This window comes from Fusarium fujikuroi, chromosome FFUJ_chr07 (assembly GCF_900079805.1).
Source record: "Fusarium fujikuroi IMI 58289 draft genome, chromosome FFUJ_chr07".
Taxonomy (NCBI): domain Eukaryota; kingdom Fungi; phylum Ascomycota; class Sordariomycetes; order Hypocreales; family Nectriaceae; genus Fusarium; species Fusarium fujikuroi.
The window spans coordinates 1,836,841-1,855,521 of NC_036628.1; the positions used below are offsets into that span (position 1 = coordinate 1,836,841).

The window sequence follows — 18,681 nt, forward strand, 5'->3', positions numbered from 1 at the left end:
TTCTGTCAGGAGAACCTAGTAGCCAACGCCATCCGTCAATTAAGAAGCAGCACAGACAATAATACAGAGAGACAGACAAGACTGGATTGTTGGACCAGGCACTATTTACACTACGGCCGGCTCGCAGAGTCACGATAATCGGCACAGAGCAACCAAAGCGAATCAAGGACGAAGCAGGACCCATCAAGACGTGAGAGCACGAGATCGTCAAGGTACACTGTAATTTTGACAGATGTGCAAACATACCTACTTGCATAAACTCGTCACTTGGTGCACTCTTTTCCCTGGGTTCCTGCAGAGGTGCAAGCCTTTGGCTTCGTCAAACCTTCTCTCTTTCCGCCAAGGATTCATTATGTCAGCCTGAGTGGATACATCCACATGGAAACGATAGCGGACGTTTAATGGGGGCATCCACAACGGAGAAGTATTTTTGCTCTCTCATGCATGCCCTAACGCAGAGTTAGAGGTACGATTCCGTTTACTGAACCGTCGGTCAACAACGATATATCGTATACTTGACGGTAATAGAGTCGGTGACGGATACAAAAAGTCGGAGTCAATGTCGGTGTCGATACCTTGCTGAACCGACAGGGAACTGCTATCCACTCACTCCGTAATCCGTCCTGTCCGCCTCGAAGAATGGCGGTACAAGGTCACTGGCCCACTAGCACAGTATCCACGGGATAAGGGGAACCGGGGGGCTTGTCAAAAACACACAGGGGAGCGAAGCCGGAAAATGGAAGCCATTAGGAGCAGCGACTCAACTATCTACCTAATCAAGGAGCGTATCGCAATCGATGATATGGTACGGAGTACATACCGTGAGGGACGAAAAACGAGGCACGAGACACGCAGTATCGTTGGCCACCGAGGATGACACAGTAACAGGCCAGTCTAAAGATGAAAAGGCCAATTCTCAGTCGCCGCGCATCGGCCAAGCAGCCAAAAACAGTCAGATCTTGGAAACGTGATCGCAAAAATCATGAAATCATCCAGGCCAGGAGGGATAAGGCGGGGAAGCTGAGGGAGCTCCATCACCACCAAAAACTCACCAGCAGCCTCTAGTCCTATGCCTCATCTGGATGGTTAGCAACTTAACCTCGGGACCTGTAGGTCCGCCTCGTTCTGACTTCTGTGTACTCCGTACTTTACGGATAATGCCCTGGCCATTTCGTCCCAGCACTGTCTTCGACTTCAACCAACGCGATTCAAGCGTAGCGTCATAGCACCACGGCCTGTCAAAGAGAGGATCCGTTCCCAGCACAGCGGTGCAAGGTCTGGGATCACAGTCGTCGCGGGCGCGCCTTGCATCCCGCGCCCCACTTGATGTGAAGCTCCCCGGTCAAGCGCGTTAAATTCTAGTGGGAGACGGTCTACACGGGGAGGTTGATGAGACTTCCTGTTGGATTCGCGTCAATTATCCCTGCATCAGAACCCATGGCCTAACTTGATATGCACTGTACGCGCCTGCGCGTCTGGCAGCTACTCATACAGTGTTAAGTATTACATCGACACGGCTCGCTGCTTAAACCACGACTCTGGAACACTCTAATCTCTACGATTCAGGGTGTTCAATTTTATCAACCTTTTCATATCATCAGTTATCTACATATTTATCACTGTGCTACTGATAAGCGACCTCTCATCAGTCGTGTACGGCTACCAAGGTCTTTTGATCTATCAAATAGTCCGTGGCATCCATGTTCTTTTCTGGAACGTTGGTCCATCCACCTATTGATCCAACCCATTAACAGCACCTGCAACATCTCAGTTATAGCCAGGTAGGTAGGCTACACCGTTTCTCTCGACTGTCCCAGCATTTGTCTGCGAGGGAGACTTGGCTTGACCACCATCGGCTGTGCCGTGATTAAGGTTGGGACTGATAAGGGGCCCGTTAATCTGAACAAGTCGCGACGTATGCACACATGAAGGCCTAGGATAACAAATACCAAATCAAATGCAGTGAGATAAACAAGATCACAGATTTGCGAACGTTCCACAAAAGAGGCCAAATCATACATACATATGTATCCGTACAAACCATCATTCAATCCCTTTATTAAAGGTGGATTATCCGCGATCATTGGCAATTTGCAGGCGTCACATTTGACGCTCAGCTTATACGATCTGCCATGAATGGCAAGACAAGAGAAAATCCATTTTTAACTCCTTTCTTCACCAGCACAGAACATGAAATGATTCATTCTCGTATCCACTACACCAGGGACAAGCCACAATGCAAACTTGTTACGAGAGGAATGAACGTGACGGACAGTTTTGGGGGGACGAGTCGCGAGCTAGAAGGGGTTCATCTCGCTGTGGAAAGAATGGAAACTTGTGCAATGCGCTACTGAGCCCCTCTCAGCTCTCCGGCCTCGTCGGATCTGCAACCTATTTGTCCTGTAATGCTGTCACACCCCGCAACGGTCGGACGGCACTGGCGCCCGAACGGATCCTACAGTTAATAATCCACCAAATGTTGGAAAGGATGGAGGGGAAGTCCATCGTCTTGTGAGGGGTTGCCGTCCGTTTGCTACTATGTAGAAGACGTTGACGGAATCTGGTATACTGTTGTTACGCTCATTCTGTAGTCACCCATTCTAGTCTGCATCAACTCAACTCAGACGGCAAGGATTGGGACGATACATCATTTGCTTCCAACGGCATTCGCATCTTACTTGACTGGCTACTGGCTGTGAAACGCCTGGAACTTTAAAAGATGATGCATAATTTCCTCTCTTGACCCTTGCGTTTCCAGAGCAAAAGTTACGAGATCCACGCCAATAGCGGGCGGGTCCGCGGCAGTCTCCCGGTGTATTGAGCCATGAATTTGGTCAGGCTCCACTTGGTGGAGTGCATTTTTGCTCCTAACTGTTGTTGTGTGCTTTCCTTCCTGACCTGTCTGCTCCGTTTGTGTGATTTCAACCTTTGTGATATTTCTCTGTTGGTTGCCTGCTATGTACGGGTATGTACTAGGTAACATACATAGGTAGATAGGTAGTAGGTAGGTAGGTAGAGACCCGCCCATCAAACTCAAAGACTAACGGATTGCAACCTCAATATCACACCCAGATAATGCAAAACCAGCCACAGCTGCGCAATAGCTTTGAGGCTGTCAAGAGGATGCACATGATTTTCCAAGCCAGCACCTCCCTCAGCAGAATAGCGTTGCAGTGGGGTGGAGGGGAAATGATGGACGTGCACATCATCGCCGTAGTCATGGGAGACGGGCTCGCATGGCACCGTCACCCCTAATATTTGAGCCAAACCAGGTTGTGAGTAGGAGACGGAAAATGACGAGTCAGAGAGGTTGCTGAGGTCTTCTTGTATTGTTTCAAACTTGCCTGAGTAATTTTGTCACTTATTGGGATCCAGATCTTACATACGTTTTTTTTAACGCCCCTAGCCGAAGAACAAAAGTAATACATATTGGAGGGCAGGAGACCCAACCGGGTAGACTTGTCTTATCTGTCACTTAGCAGACAGCGCGTTGTGCGATAGTCATAACTCGTTAAGGTCGTGTTAGTACGGATTCGGTGATACTATCCGGGCCTTCACGGACTGATCTGACCTGATCATTGCTAACTCACTTGTGCGCGCGAGTGAATCAAACAGGAGAGCATCGTTTATTCGTGTCGATCCGCAAGCTGTTGATTTCCGCAGAGCAAACAGAGCCGTCACCTGCAGTCGCTGGCTAGATAATACCTCTTGTTTGCACACTCATCACTTGCATGCTGCATGATATCCGATACTGTCAATTCATTCGTTGGACATTACAAGTCGAAGGGAATAGGAGAACGAGCGACCAGCCATTCGCGAGGCCCTTCCCCCTCCTGAATCGTGCGTACCCTGTATCAGCCAGTGTCGAGTACCTATGAGAGGTCTGTTAAGGGCTCTATTCTTGTACAAGTCGTGTGTCAAAGAACGACCTGTTACACCTTCCGGTCGGAATGACGAAACGTCAAAAGGTACTGAACTGAAGTCCATGTACATTGATTCTCTGGCAATTTGTCCACACAACCAAGGACAGGTCTCAGCTCGAGGTTTGGTCACAGTTGATCACCTTGCCTAAGGTACCTTGAGATAGGTTTGTTTCTCTGGTGGTCATTGTTTGCCAGCACCGTCTCCTCCCACTAACTACCCTATCAGTACGTATTATTGAGGTGAACTAGGTACTGTAATGCTTCATCTCGGCGACTTCTGGCCGCTGCAACCCAACCGTGACAGCAGCCTGAGATGTTGTATGGACGGATGGATGGATGGTTGGTTGATGTGTGTATGTAATGTATGTAGGTAGCTAGTACACCTAGAAGCCGGCTATGTTGTGTCGGCCCCGTTTCTACTTTGGAATGTCACTGAATTAGAAACATAATGAGTTGCCAAAAAGGGCTGATGGACGGGACCTGAAGGGTTTCATTGAGACGTGGTTTTTCCAGTGGGGAAATGCGATCCATCGGTGGAGGGCATTGAAATTCTTAGGCTGCTCTTGTCCATCTTGTACGTTATGGTACACCACAACACAGTAGGTAGGTAGGTTAGGTAGTACATGGGGGCAACTCAACTCCAAGGACGGAGAAATGCTGTATACCTAGGTACTGTCGGTACTGTCCTCCATCGCTCCCACTTGAACATCAACATTCATCAATCCCATTCAATCGAGTCACCATCAATTCTAAAATAAAGCATCCGCTACTTTCTGGTGTATGGGCCTGGCAACCGCGAATTTGTCTATCGCGGCTGTCCGACAGGTTGTTGATACTGGGCCCCCCCCCTATATACTGTCCCTTATTCATTGCCAAATCCAATAGCCAGGCCGGCCGCCAACTTTGACTGTTACTTTTCTGACCTGACCTGACCTGGCCCGACCCGATAGTCATTTTACATACCGTCTTTTCACCAACGGAAGCATACAGTCAGTATTTTCGACCAACCTGCTCTGTCCATCCTAGTATCGTTTCAGCCAAATCGCCTGTCGCTGCAGGTTGCCTTCTTCCCTTCTGGGCTTTGTCCTGGCCGTCAGCCCCTCGCCGTCCACTCGCATCCGAGCCTGGTCCCAGCGCGATCACCCCTCTAAGCAGCAACCCCCCTGGATCCTTGGCCCTCTTCTCCGTTTTCTCTGCTTTCTGGAGCAAGCAAGGCCTGCAACCTCCCACGACTCCTGCGACTCCTCGTAACTCCCGTGGCATGCTGCTGTGCGTCGCCTCGTCTGCGTCAGCGTCACGAACCGCAGTCCCCAGAAACGGCATCCTTTTGATGAGAAACAGGCCTGCCGCTTTCTACCATGCCCTGAGGTGAGCTTTGCAGCCGCAATATGCTCAAGATACAGACCGCCGCCGTGCCGCCAAGTATCCACTCTTCGCGCACTATCCACGACCCCTCCGGCGACTCACCGTCCGCTTCCGTGCGCATCACGACTGCTGCCTCCGTTCAAGCTTCCGATCAACAAGCCTCGACAACTCGGGCTGATCCCGCCTGGGGCCTCATGAACGGCATCGTTGGTACCGCCCCAATGGGGGCCATGTATGTCCGCGCCCTCTACGACTACGAGGCCGACGATCGCACTAGTCTCAGTTTCCACGAAGGAGATGTAATTCAAGTCATCACCCAGCTCGAGAGCGGCTGGTGGGATGGCGTTATAAATGGTGTTCGAGGCTGGTTCCCCAGCAACTACTGTCAGCTTATCACGAGTCCCGACGATATACCTGACAGCGCCCACAATGGAACATTTGACGCTGTCGAGGATGATGCCGAAGACCCTGAGATGTATGACGACCAATATGACCAAGACGATGACTCCGAACAAGACGGCCCTATCGCGTTGCCCCTTGAGGGGACCGACGGAGGAGACAATTCGAGGGCCGACTTTTGGATCCCACAAGCTACTCCCGATGGGCGCTTGTTCTATTACAATATGATGACAGGAGACCGCAGCATGGAACTGCCCCTGGAGTCTCCCGTATCTTCAAACGAGACTGGTCCGCGAGATCGAATGAATGTCAATATCCCCGATAAGACTAGGCCACCTCCTGAGATGATGGCCCGTGGCTTGACTCAAGATGAGGACGACGAGTATCTGACGTCCGCATCCGAGGCCGAGGGCGACTCATCTAGACTGGCCTCACGTCGTTCCAAGGTACACAGCGAGCTAGTAAATTTGATGTTCTAATGACCCGGTTGCTAACACTCACCAGCATACTAAGCGTGCCTCTTTCGGTGCCTTATCCCCATCAACATCTATGGATTCTATCAATGGCGCATCGCCTGTTGGACGTCTGCGAAATGGCGCCTCATCCAATGGCCATCTTACTGCAGGACAGGTCCCTAACATAGCATCCGCGACCTCTTTTACTAGCACTACCTATAACTTGCCGACCACAGCTACAGTTCCTCGATCATTTTTCGACGACGGCTCTACACCCTCACTTAGCTGGACTCTTCTTGTTTCTAATATGCGACGTGCCATTGATCGGTATCGGGAGGCCATCATGAACAACAACCGCTCAGAATACGTAGCAAAAGCCGAAGACATATCCGACCATTTACGACTGCTACTTGCCGCGGGGTCAGGGACTACCGATAACCATTCTGGTCAGCCATCTATCATTTCAACGAACAAGGCTCTCTATCCCCACTTCCGAGACATGATGTCCAAGTTCTCCAAGCTCGTAATATCTTCTCATATAGCAGCTGCAGACTGGCCCAATGCCGAATCTATCCAGAAATGCCTTCAGGAAGCTGACGGAGTTCTCATGGGCGTATACAGCTACGTGGAAGTGGCTCGACAACAACGAGGCGAGGAGATTCCTCGACTCTTCCCAGGCTTTGTGATTGGTAGTAACACAGGTGGAAGTTGGCAAAACAACGGCTTGGGTCCTCGAGATGAAATCACAGCCAACTTCCTCGAAGATGAAGAGGGCGTTGTAGAGCCAACTGCAATTCTTGACAACAAGATGCTCGAGCGACTGGACGAACAGAAGCGCATTTTGGTATCCAGCATCCGAGAGCTCGACAAGAGCTTGGTCGTCCTAGAGAAAATCGTTACACCCTACAGGCATGAAGTTATCGGAAACAATGTTTGTTTTGCCGGTGGTAGGGTACTCGATACATTCAGACAATGGATAGCTATGATCGAATCGATCGATCTGTCTTCCCTTGGCAACAGCTTCCAGACGCCTCAGTTAGCTGACCTCGGAACACACAAGCAGAGCCTTTACGACAATATCTCTGATCTTATTCTTGGATGTCAAGCTGTCGCCGGACCCTTGGCTGATGAATGGTCCGAAGTCCGTGGTGAAGCACTGGAAAACCGCCTGGAATATGTCAGACAATGTGCCAGAGCCCTAGAAACCAACTCTTCGCACATCGGATTCTCACTTCAACTATTGTCTGAACAGGTTCAAATCAATATGCAACAACACCAGGCTGAAGTACGACCTCGGGGGAATTCCTTTGTCCGAAGCACCCTACAACGAGGCGAGACAATGCCGTATGACCGACCACACCAGCGAACAGAATCAAGGACTGCACCTGTACGACCACCACTTATCACATCACAATCTTTCACCGAAGGCGAGCCTGCTCCTGGCAATATGCGACGAGGCGATTATTCCAAGGTCAAGAAGATATTTGGCGAAGATCCTTCGCCTCAAGTTCCGGTGACCGAAGATACACCAGAATTCTTACTCCTAGATTATGAACATGAAGTCTCCTGGGACAGCAAGACCTCGCCACCTACTGTTAAGGGAGGATCCCTCCTCGCTCTTGTTGAACAGTTGACTCGTCATGACAAGCTCGATTCGAACTTCAACAATACCTTCCTTCTCACTTACCGATCTTTCACAACAGCTCGGGAACTTTTCGAGATGCTTATCAAACGATTCAATATCCAACCGCCAGAAGGTCTGTCACAGGCGGATTTCGAGATTTGGAGGGACCGAAAGCAAAAACTTATTCGATTCCGTGTCGTTAACATTCTAAAAAATTGGTTCGATAATTTCTGGATGGAGGATTATAACGACGAGTCAAAACAACTTGTTCGAGATGTCTACAGTTTCGCTAAAGACACGGTCAAATCTACAGAAACTCCTGGTTCAGCACCCTTAATGGCGGTCCTTGACCAGAGGCTCAGTGGAAAGGAGGCTGGCGCTCGCAGGATGATTCAAACAGTGAACCAGAATACCCCAACACCGATCATGCCTAAGAACATGAAGAAGCTCAAATTCTTGGATATTGATGTCGTTGAGTTTGCCCGCCAGCTCACCATTGTCGAATCCCGCTTGTATGGCAAGGTCAAGGCGACAGAATGTCTGAATAAGACGTGGCAGAAGAAGGTCCCTGAGGGCGAGCCCGATTTGGCCCCCAACGTTAAAGCGCTCATCCTCCACTCTAACCAAATGACCAACTGGGTCGCTGAGATGATTCTGGCGCAAATGGAAGTCAAGAAGCGAGTGGTTGTTATCAAGCACTTCGTTTCTGTTGCTGACGTGAGTAACTAAAGATATGATGTCGGGTCACTGGAACCCCTGCTGACTGACTGATAGCGTTGCCGCTCCCTGAACAACTTCTCAACATTAACATCGATTATTTCCGCATTGGGCACTGCACCCATCGCTCGTCTCAAGCGAACATGGGACCAGGTACCCCAACGTACACACGCTACATTGGAATCGATGCGGCGGGTAATGGCAAGCACCAAGAACTTCGGAGAGTACCGAGAGGCTCTTCATGCAGCCAACCCCCCTTGTATCCCTTTCTTCGGTACGGACCCCCTTTTCCGAAAAGCAGGCGACAGATCACATTATTGACAAACAGTAAAGGTGTCTATCTGACTGATCTGACATTCATCGAGGATGGAATCCCGTCCATCATCAAGAAGACTAACCTCATTAACTTTGCTAAACGTGCCAAAACTGCTGAGGTCATTCGCGATATTCAGCAGTATCAGAACGTGGGGTACTCTCTGCAACCAGTGCCTGAGCTGCAAGATTACATCTTAAACAACATGCAGGCCGCTGGGGATGTTCACGAGATGTATGACAAGAGTTTGCAAGTTGAGCCCCGTGAGCGAGAGGATGAGAAGATTGTGAGGTATGTTGCATTGCGGAACACGCCCGCATCGTATGGAGCGGTGCCATCTTTCTTCTAAGTCCGCTGGTTTAGTTTTGCACAATGATGGAGGCCACTTTGCATTAGTGGCTTGCCATCATCAGTTAAGATGAAGAGACATATGCTTACTTGACGTTTCTTAATTACAGGGTCTTGGCCGAGTCTGGGTTCCTATAAACACCGGACCCTTGCAACTATTTGAATGATAGATGCAGCCTGCATTCTTTCAAGCAACAAGGGATGCACAACAAAATCGAGGAGGGCCAGGAGGGGTAGTACTACGACCCGGTCCACCGATCCTCAGAGCTCACAATAGTCCTGAGTGGCCCTTACATGGGACGGATATCACGCGATGAACGCCGTCCACGATTGATAGTGGCAGGAAGAGGCACAAAACAGCCAGCACCGCATGGCCGGGAAGCGGCCCGGAAAAGTTGGTGTGGTGGGAAATGGTTGGCGACAGGGGGTTCTTCAGCGCGGAGATGCTCGGCAGGGTATTCGGAATGCTGTGAGAAGCATTTTGACAAATGCTCCGAGGAAGGTCAAGAGGCAACCTTTACGTGAAGGAATGGATTATTTGATGATGAACATATTCGGCACACCAACATCCATATGGAGAAGGTTTGCGTGGAAGGGATTGGGAAATTTGGTGGACACTGATGATGACATTTGCAAGTGTACGCTGGCCGCACGAGGATTGAATATACCTGAAAGACCCCAGAGATATGGCGCATGATATGATGGGAAGCATCTAGTGGAGCGAATGGTCAATTTTTTAAAAACAAACAACATGGTTGTGTATCAGTACAGTTCATATAAGGGACTGTCACGGCAGTTCGGTTATTCACATCACGGACAAGTTGGTAGTGATTCTCGAATCGATGTATCTTTAATGATGAGAATCCCGTTGACGTAACTATCTAACAATGTCCCCGAAATTTGAGTTCAATTACCCTTATGCAAGGAGTGCTGATCAGAAACAAACGAATATGCAACATCCGTCGCTATCTCACACCCCCTCTCGTGTATCTTTACCCCAGCTTGCCCAGCATCCCGCTATTCCGGGCCGCATCTAGGCGATACACCACCTGACAAGGGGCCTGGTCTGATAATAGACGACGTGTTGGTGACAGCACTGAAACGAGGCTTCGCGTAGGATCCAATCACATATCACGACATGGCGGCACCGAACTCAGCGAGACAGTCCGTGTCTCGGCTGGCATTGAGTGAATGATCAGAACAATGGTGCCAACTACTTACATAGAGTGACTACCTACTTAGTATAAAAACACGACTAAAAATAACAGGGCATAGGCTGAGCAGTAAAGCGCCGAAACGGCCGTGCGGGATATTATTTTCCATCATTAACTTTGCATATTTGTTCCAAACATCACGACATTTATTACCCTTTAGTGCTTGTGGAGCTTGGCCTTAATGCGCTCACCGATGCTTGGCTTGTCCTTCTTCTCATCAGATCCGTGGTGCTTGCCGCCGGAGTGCGATTCCGTCTTGGAGTGATCTGAGCCTCCGCTCTCACCAAGGTGAATACCCTTTTGCTCCAACAGGCCTGATAGTCGTTAGTGTAACGAAACATTGGGTATTTTGATTGTGGACCTACGGTCAGCTTCACGTCCAGCACCAGGCTTGGAAGCATCAAAGTCACCACCATCGGCAGCAAAACCGCTAGCAGTGACATACTCGTCCTCCTTGGGGTCATGGGGTTGATTCTCAGACTTGGATGACTCTGTGGCTCCCTCGGAGCCAACCTCAGTAGGCTTGTGAGAAGTTCCCTCAACAGGAGCATTGCCCGCATCACCTCCATGCTCCTTGGCAAGCTTCTCGATAGGCTGAGGTCCAGGACCCTCTCCGAGCTTGACGTCGGTGCCCTCAGAGGTGTCGTCAACATCGTGGAGGTCCTTGTTACCCTTGTCCGCCTGCGCCGGGTCACGGGTGTCATTCTGGCCGGCAGAGGTATCCTTTGAGTGAGGATTGGGAGCGGGAACTGAAGGTGTGGCTGAAGCAGCGTTTGTCGCGTCGGTGGGCTTGGAGACGGGGGCTTCATGTCCAAGGCCTGTTGCGCGTTCCTCGCCGTGGCTGCCAAAGGTTTGTGCCACCTTTTCCTGCTGGGGCGTTTCTAGACCAAGCCATGTTAGTGATATCATTCAACTGTATTTGCTTATGTACCTAGTGCAGGCGTTGAGGTCGTACCCAAGTTGCCGGCATCGTATGGCTCGCCCTGCCTGGTGTCACCCTGGACCCCAGAGACGGGCTCCTTGTTGGCAGTTTGGTTGTCTCCCCAAACAGCCTTGGAGGCGGCGGCAGTGAGGTTGCTGATGGTCTCCATTGTGACTAAGTTGTGACGGTTGTGTAAGTTTGGTACCTTTGGTTGTCGTGCAATTGAAGGGTGAATGGCTGGGTATCTTGGGAGCGAGATGGGGTATAGTAAAAGACTGAAATTATGAAGAAAGGGTGAGAGCGTCAAGGGGAAGTTCCAGTTTAAATAAAAGGTCCTTCAGTTTTAGAAAGGTAAAAGTCAAAGAGGGGGTGGTATGGTAGGTCTGACGTCGTTGTTTGTTTAACCCAACCAAGCGAGGGACACAAATACTGGTTGCACAACACCTCAGTCAGCTCAGGCACCTAACTAGGTCAGTATGCATCATGGCCCCTGTGAATAGAAGCCATTTAGAAAGTACCCTTGGAAGGATTCACGTTACTTGCCGGGTCTAACCAGTCAAAGTTGTGCAGCATTGTAACTACCTGTTTGCTGTAGAGCATGACAAAAAGTACCCATCCGTGTCAAGGCAAGGCACAAGAGTCCATCATCCATATGTGGCGGCTCAAGTTATGACGCCGCGGTCGATCGATGGAGCTGACAGGGCCCTGGGTTACTGCAGCATGCTCTGAGCCGTATCCCCGGCCTCTCGTTTCAGCACCCAATGTTCCCTTGATATTCCAGGCTTGGATAGGTTGGATGGATGATGTAAAAGGTTGGTCTTGGAAGAGGGTATGACGTTGCGCTGCCCCTCCACAGGCATGCGGACGTACATAATACGTACAAGCGACAAGGGTGAGTGTGGCTAGAGAGGAGGAAACCTGCAGCAGAAGATAAAAGTAGCTAATCAAAGAACAAACAGAGGTTGCGCATCTGTCTGTGGCTTAACTTATGCTGAAGCTAAGGAATTTATGTCAGTGTTTTGGTGTTGGACCGGACAACCTATCTGGGGAAGGCTGAGATAGAGTTGGATGCCTTACCTACCTATGTCGACTACGTCATCCTCAAGTTACCCGGGTCATGTAAGTGGAGGGAGAGCTCAAGAAGCTGAAAGGTGCCAGTAAACGGACGTAGACAAGCCACGACTTAAAAAAGCATATGTATTTCAACGGTTAAAGAAGAAGAGAATATGATTCTATAACTCATTCGTAAAGCTTTTGATGGCACTTGCTTAGGTTCCGACTTGGCATTCGATGTCCCTGAAGAATCTAGGTACCGAAGTCGCAGGCCAGAAAGACCGTAGAGGGGAAATAATTAAAAGCATGCATGCATGGCCTTTTGCTGTCAACATTGGATCCAATGCTTCCAACGTTAGCTAGATTGGGTTCTTGGCACGACCTGCAGTCCTGAGTCGCCAAATTGGCACCGAGTTTTGGCTGCGCGCGTCATCGAGTTCAGGTGCTGTAACTACTAACAGCGCTCGGTTGTGTCCGTTATTAAGTAGCTAGCATCCATTGGGATCATCACGAATCAGGCAGCCCCTTGAGATACGACGGGCGTAAAGGCCAACCAGCCTAGGCCAGCCTTACTGCCCCGAGACAAATCTGCAGCCCTGTAGCATCGGTTCGGCCGAGAGCCGGCTTTTGTCCGGATATTGATCAAGTGTCAAGACAACATGTATGTAAGTCGATGGACTACCTCCCTACATATAAAAGCCTCTGTTGAGTTTACTTCGATGGGAATTGGCCCTTGGTTGGTCTTCAGAGGTTTTGAGCTTTCCTGAACACACCGCTCTCCAAGAGCTGAAACCCGTTATGCCAAGCCAGAGAGTGCACGTACGTATGTACCCTTCACAACGGCGGCTGGTCACGAGCTAATGTCAGTTCAAGGTCTGCGTTTGTGAGGCTAAACTCTGTCGTCGGTTGGTTTTGAAATGATAAATTAATGCGTGTATCGTATTGCACGAGTCGTCTCCCTACCTCCGTGACTCCCGTACTGGGATGGCCTGCTGGAAGAGCCACGCGCCAAGTGGTCTCTGCCGTGCCGTGTTTTGATATGGTAAGCAACAGATAACATCTGCCGTTCCATTTTCATCTGGTCTCCTGGTAAGTATCTTGCAGACTTACCCACTCCCATGGTAACGGCAAAATGGACCATTCCGCAATCAACATTTCCCCTGCCTCCTCAATATGTATTGGCGACTAGAGCTTAAAGGCTTCGCCTCCACTGACTGGGTTACCCTTCCTGCTTCTCATACAGTTCAGCTCGTGCGGGTAAGGTTTTCCATACTGGATGGAACCCCTAAAAACGTCCATCTAAAACTCACGCTCGTTCCAACTTACCCTTCAATGATCCCGTATTGCTGGCTGCCTCCGTGTCCCCCTTTAATGTATGTGCCACCTCCACCTTTCTCGTCACCTTGCAAACCTTCATCCTTTCAAATTTCCCCTCTCGAGTTGTGAGTTGTGATCAATAGCAAGCAAGGTGGTCCCTGCTGGCCTAGACCGTCCAAAGTGGCACTTTGCACCACATCACGCAGTCCTGGCGTGGCAGTCCACTTTGAGTGATAGTCTAGAGGCCCTCATTCCCTCGTCGAGACCTTCAAGGACCTTCCCAGTATCCAGGATGTCGGTATCATCCTGGGCTTTGGCTTGGGCTTGGGCTTTTGTCATGACCTCGGGCAGAAGCTGAGCTCTTGATCTCCGTGCGGATTTCGCTAAGCTACGTTGCTATCGAATCTATTGGGTTGGAGTTGAACAATGCTGGCTGACGATCGCCGAGATGAGGTATGATCGATGAGTACATACTATGTAGTGCTCCGTAATTCCCTCGATACAACCGTCAGAGGTAGCATTGATTCAGGTCCACACATTAATTAAAATGCTGACAGATTGAAATCTCAATATCATAGATTGTGTGGTACGGTACAGTACGATACGATACGATGCGTGAGTGCCCGCGCCCGGCTTTAGGTCGGTTCGGCAAGCATTCCATTGGCGCTGTAGCCGCATCGAGCTGTGTAGCTGTAGGTACCTAGTTAGAATAGAGGTAGCTGGTAGTAGTGTCTATTTACCATAGGTAGGTAGTTATAGGTAGGTACCTTACCGAGCTCTTACTACTAATGTAGTACTGAGGCAATCTAAGGTACCTAATTAGGACAGTTGGGTCCACTACTTGGGCTGTCCCGTCTGAGCACCTACCTCCCATCATCCATAGATGGCTTCCGTTTCCGTCCTCTACTTTACCATACTTAGACTCTCATCCTTGCTTGATCTTTAATCTTCCAACGACTTTTTTGACAGTATTTCCCATAAAGTCCGACGGGGCATACTATTAGGCCGTTGTCTATATGGAAGTCATGTCTATTTCGTCTTAGATCATTCCCATCCTCAACATATACCAACCATACCGTACCATATACCGTACACAGTTTGCCAACCCTTTCTCCGCACTACCTACCAACCCTTACTCGAAAATATCCAAGCCAGGCCAGACAAGACAGACCAGTTCAGCACAGCACCAGCCTCTAGGCCCTGGTCCTGGCCTTGACTCGGTCTCGTCGCAATCAATCAATCACGGGAGAGGGCTGGCTGAACTCACTCACATGTGCCGACAAAAGTAAACATCTATTCTCTACTTTTGCCATAAGTCAATACCCCGCCAATTTCACGTCAACATATTCTCCTCTCCCTCCTTTTCCTCTCGTCCCGATTCCAGTTCCAGCTCCCTGGGTTGCGGGACATCCCTACATATCGGAAACACAACGGGCTTGTCTGACATCTGCCTACCCGCCGTCGTGACCGTTATAACCCAGCACCAACACCGGCTGGTTCCCTACTACATTTGGACACTGGCCCATCCGACAGCACTCCCTATTTCATCCCAGGTCTCTTCGCCACGGGCGGCAGCGATAGCGTCAGACTTGCCAGTGAGCAAGTTGTGCTTTGGGCCTCTGGGCTGGATGAATGGCTGAGACAGCCAGCGCAAGCAGTATAAGGTCAATCAACACGCGATTCGTCGCGTTACCCAAGTTACTCGGGATGGGACTTATTTCTTGAGGCAGCTATCCGACCTTATTAATCATCCTATCACTTTTCCACTGCATTTCTGCCGTTCTGCAACTTGGCTATGCTTATTTACCTGATCTTGTCTTCCGGTCTACCACCCCTATTGTTTCAAGCTCTGATGCAACACACGACTGTCAGGGTTTCAATCAACAAACTGACCCGAGTTTCCCATAGCCGTTCGCTACTTGTTTCATAGCCTGTGGCTTTGGACGAGCGCAATTGCCATCTCCATCACTACTTATATATTGGAGTCAGGGTAAATCCGGTACCCACCAGCCTCCACGAACTCCGTCACCGTGCTACCGATCTCACTGCCCCCGACCTACTGATTATCGACGGTGTCCAATTCTCGGCAAGACACCGTAGTGATCCAAAAACTTTCAGAGACCATGGTTTACTGTGGGAAAGCCTCTCAGGGCTGCCAGAATTGTCGCGTGCGACGTATCAAAGTGAGTTAATCCGCTGGTGTCATCCATGACTTACAATTCTCTGTACATACAGTAGTTCATGGGCTTTGACTAATTGGCAATTCTCCTCAACAGTGTGACAAAATCAAACCGGAATGCTCACAATGTATTCGGGTTGGGAAAAAGTGCCCCGGTTATCGTGACCAGCTCTCCCTCATGTTTCGGGACGAGAGCAGCAAGGTGATACAAAAAGCACATGCGCAGTGGGGTGTTGGCGAATCCTCTGAGGCCCTATCAACACAAACATCCTCCAGCTCTCTGGCTTCTTCTTACTCGTCCAACAGCTCTACACAAGCCTCTTCCATTTCTGGTTCTTCCTCTATAACATCTCTACACAACTATCCTGGTCCCGCAGCGATAGCATACTCCTATAAACCGTTCAAAGATGGCTGGCCGACATCTCCTGATTCAACTGTGAGCCAGCAAACACCATCGCCAACTCCTCAATCTCCCGCTTCGTCTTTAAATCATACGACCTCAAATACTTTCACGGCACAGCGTATCGTTATACGGCCACCAAGGCTTTCGCCGCCAATCGATCCAAGTCTCGAGGAACAGGGGGTTCAGTTCTATGTCAACCGTTACCTGATAGGCCATCCAGATGAGCCCAGATCCCCCAGCGATTTGTCACACACGGAATGGCTATGGGATCCCGCTGTCCAAGATGTAATGGCCGCGGTTGGCCTCGCTAGCCTTTCCAATCTCAAAGACGATCCCAGCATGATGACGATAGCCCGTCAACGATATGGGTTGGCTTTGCGCCAGACTGGTCGCCTCGTACAGACCTCGAGCATGCCGGATTTCGAGGTCACGATGCGCTCCGTCGTCATGCTTGCCATGTTCGAGGTTTGTGCCCCGACCCCTAGTGCTAACCAACACACCCGCATGGTCAGCCCCATCTCCCCGATCTACCCTTCTCCTGTCCAATCTTGGCTTTTAATTTGCTAATACCCGTCTCCAGCTTGTCAAGGGAGCCTATCAAGGACTAGGGCACGTTCATGCGCACGTTATGGGTGGGCTTGCTCTGTTGCGACGATGGCTACCTATGCCAGCGGCCGCTTTCCTCGGTGTTCGTGCCATGGTACAGATGTCTTATTCTCTTGTATGTCATGGTTTCTAAGCGCATTGTCCCAATTCACTCACATAATTGCTCAGTTTATCCCTGCTCACATGTCCGCAACACCTCTGCCGGAGCCCCTATTCGAATGGATTTCATTTGCAAGAACCCTCCTCGACCCAGCCGATCATCCTGCTACCGATCTCGGCCCATTGATTGGGCGATTCATTCAAACCTCAACATACATAAAAACTCATGCTCTGGTCGACGGTCGTTCTATCACAGTGTCCACCTTGAAGCAATTATTAGATGTCGACGAGTCATTCCTTAGTTGGGAACGAAACCTTGGACATACTTGGCGATTTCGCGAAGAGAAAGCGGAACACCTACCTGCAGCTGCAGTATTCGATGGCGCGTGTCATGTCTATTTCGACATGTTTGTTGCACGGATGTATGGACACTACCGATGGGCGCGAACTCTCTTGAACCAGACAATCATCGAATTCATCAAGGCGTACCCCAAATCTAGCGCGCCGTTGATCTCGTTGGCTGAATATGGACATCGATACGAGGTTGTTAGAAAACTCGCCCGCGACACTCTCGTGAGCACCCCAACACATTGGCGACACCCGCTTCTCACCGAAAAGGCTGCCGTACCAGTCGAGAGACCTGGAGGGGCGGGCTCTGGCTCTGCTGGACTTCCCGTTGTTCTGTTTCACCTTCAAGTTGCTGCCTGTGCTCCTGGTGTCCCAGAAGCATACTGGGAATGGGTTGTGGCAGTGATGGAGTGTATATGGAGTGATATGGGTATTCTTCATGCCAAGTGCATGATGGATACCATGAAGGCATATCGTGACTCATTGAAGATAAAGAAGGAAGTGGTCGAAAGCAGTGTGCGGTGATGATAACTCGCCCAGACATCGGTATGATTATGAACATAATCCTGGAATGTCTGAGACAGTGTGGATACATCTTGTTCGGTGTTTAATGGCTTTGTGGGCTGCATTGGCATCGAATTTCTTCTTTCGGGTACTTAGGGGTAGAAAAGCTGACATCGAGCGTCGTTCTTCACCCGGAGTTGGCTGGTTTGGGTATTGCATGTGGACTTTTAGGTTCACGGGAGGTTATGGTTAACGAATATTCGGTGCATAGCATGGCCACTTACGCTTTTGGTAGACATGATAGCTTCTCTGCTTCAATGTTGCTGCTCGCACCTGAGGCCTTTATATTACACAACTTAGGTTGATAAATTCCTTATTTGTCTATAGTATTTTCAGAGCTTAATGGGAATGGCCATGGCTCAGACATGATAGTCATACTATTCAAAACCATTAGCACACTCACTGGCCCATTTAGGTAGTTGGATGGCTTCAGAAACAGATGCCCTAACTCTTTGTCGAGGCATCATACTAGCGCTAAGTAGAAATTTGGGACTATTGAACAGTCCTTGATCATTTCAGTAGTCTCTAAAATTGATGAATTCAAAAACCTGGTTATCATCGGTGCCTTTTCCATTCATCGGACCTGCCTGGGTCCCCCGCAGATGTCAGTGGGGGAGCTATCCCCGGAGAAATAGTGTAGGCGTGGGCCGACCCCTGGCTCAGGCACGTGTATCATTAATGGAAGGCAGCCACACCTTCAACTCCACCATAACATCCATACCTACCTGGCCAGCCCAGCCCAGCCTTATCACAACGACCATCTCTTTCGAAGCCAGACTATCCGCGATTCATCAAAGCAAAGTTCATCATCGATACGAAGGAGGCTGTCTCA

At 49.9% G+C, this 18,681-nt stretch overlaps 3 protein-coding genes; 2 read left to right on the plus strand and 1 right to left on the minus strand.

The window, feature by feature from the left end:
- Window positions 1–5,311: 5,311 nt before the first annotated feature.
- On the plus strand, window positions 5,312–9,145 carry FFUJ_08524 (related to cell division control protein 25 (GDP/GTP exchange factor); the record flags this gene model as incomplete). XM_023580765.1 has 4 exons in its annotated part: window positions 5,312–6,133; window positions 6,192–8,483; window positions 8,541–8,757; window positions 8,817–9,145. 4 exons carry the CDS (start codon window positions 5,312–5,314, stop codon window positions 9,143–9,145), a joined length of 3,660 nt encoding a protein of 1,219 aa, XP_023433485.1.
- A 1,369-nt stretch (window positions 9,146–10,514) lies between these two features.
- Window positions 10,515–11,449, minus strand: FFUJ_08523 (uncharacterized protein; the record flags this gene model as incomplete). XM_023580766.1 has 3 exons in its annotated part: window positions 10,515–10,672; window positions 10,724–11,239; window positions 11,314–11,449. The coding sequence occupies 3 exons, from the start codon at window positions 11,447–11,449 to the stop codon at window positions 10,515–10,517; spliced, it is 810 nt and encodes a 269-aa protein (XP_023433486.1).
- A 4,558-nt stretch (window positions 11,450–16,007) lies between these two features.
- On the plus strand, window positions 16,008–17,810 carry FFUJ_08522 (uncharacterized protein; the record flags this gene model as incomplete). XM_023580767.1 has 3 exons in its annotated part: window positions 16,008–16,739; window positions 16,813–16,953; window positions 17,007–17,810. 3 exons carry the CDS (start codon window positions 16,008–16,010, stop codon window positions 17,808–17,810), a joined length of 1,677 nt encoding a protein of 558 aa, XP_023433487.1.
- Between the last annotated feature and the right edge of the window lie 871 nt (window positions 17,811–18,681).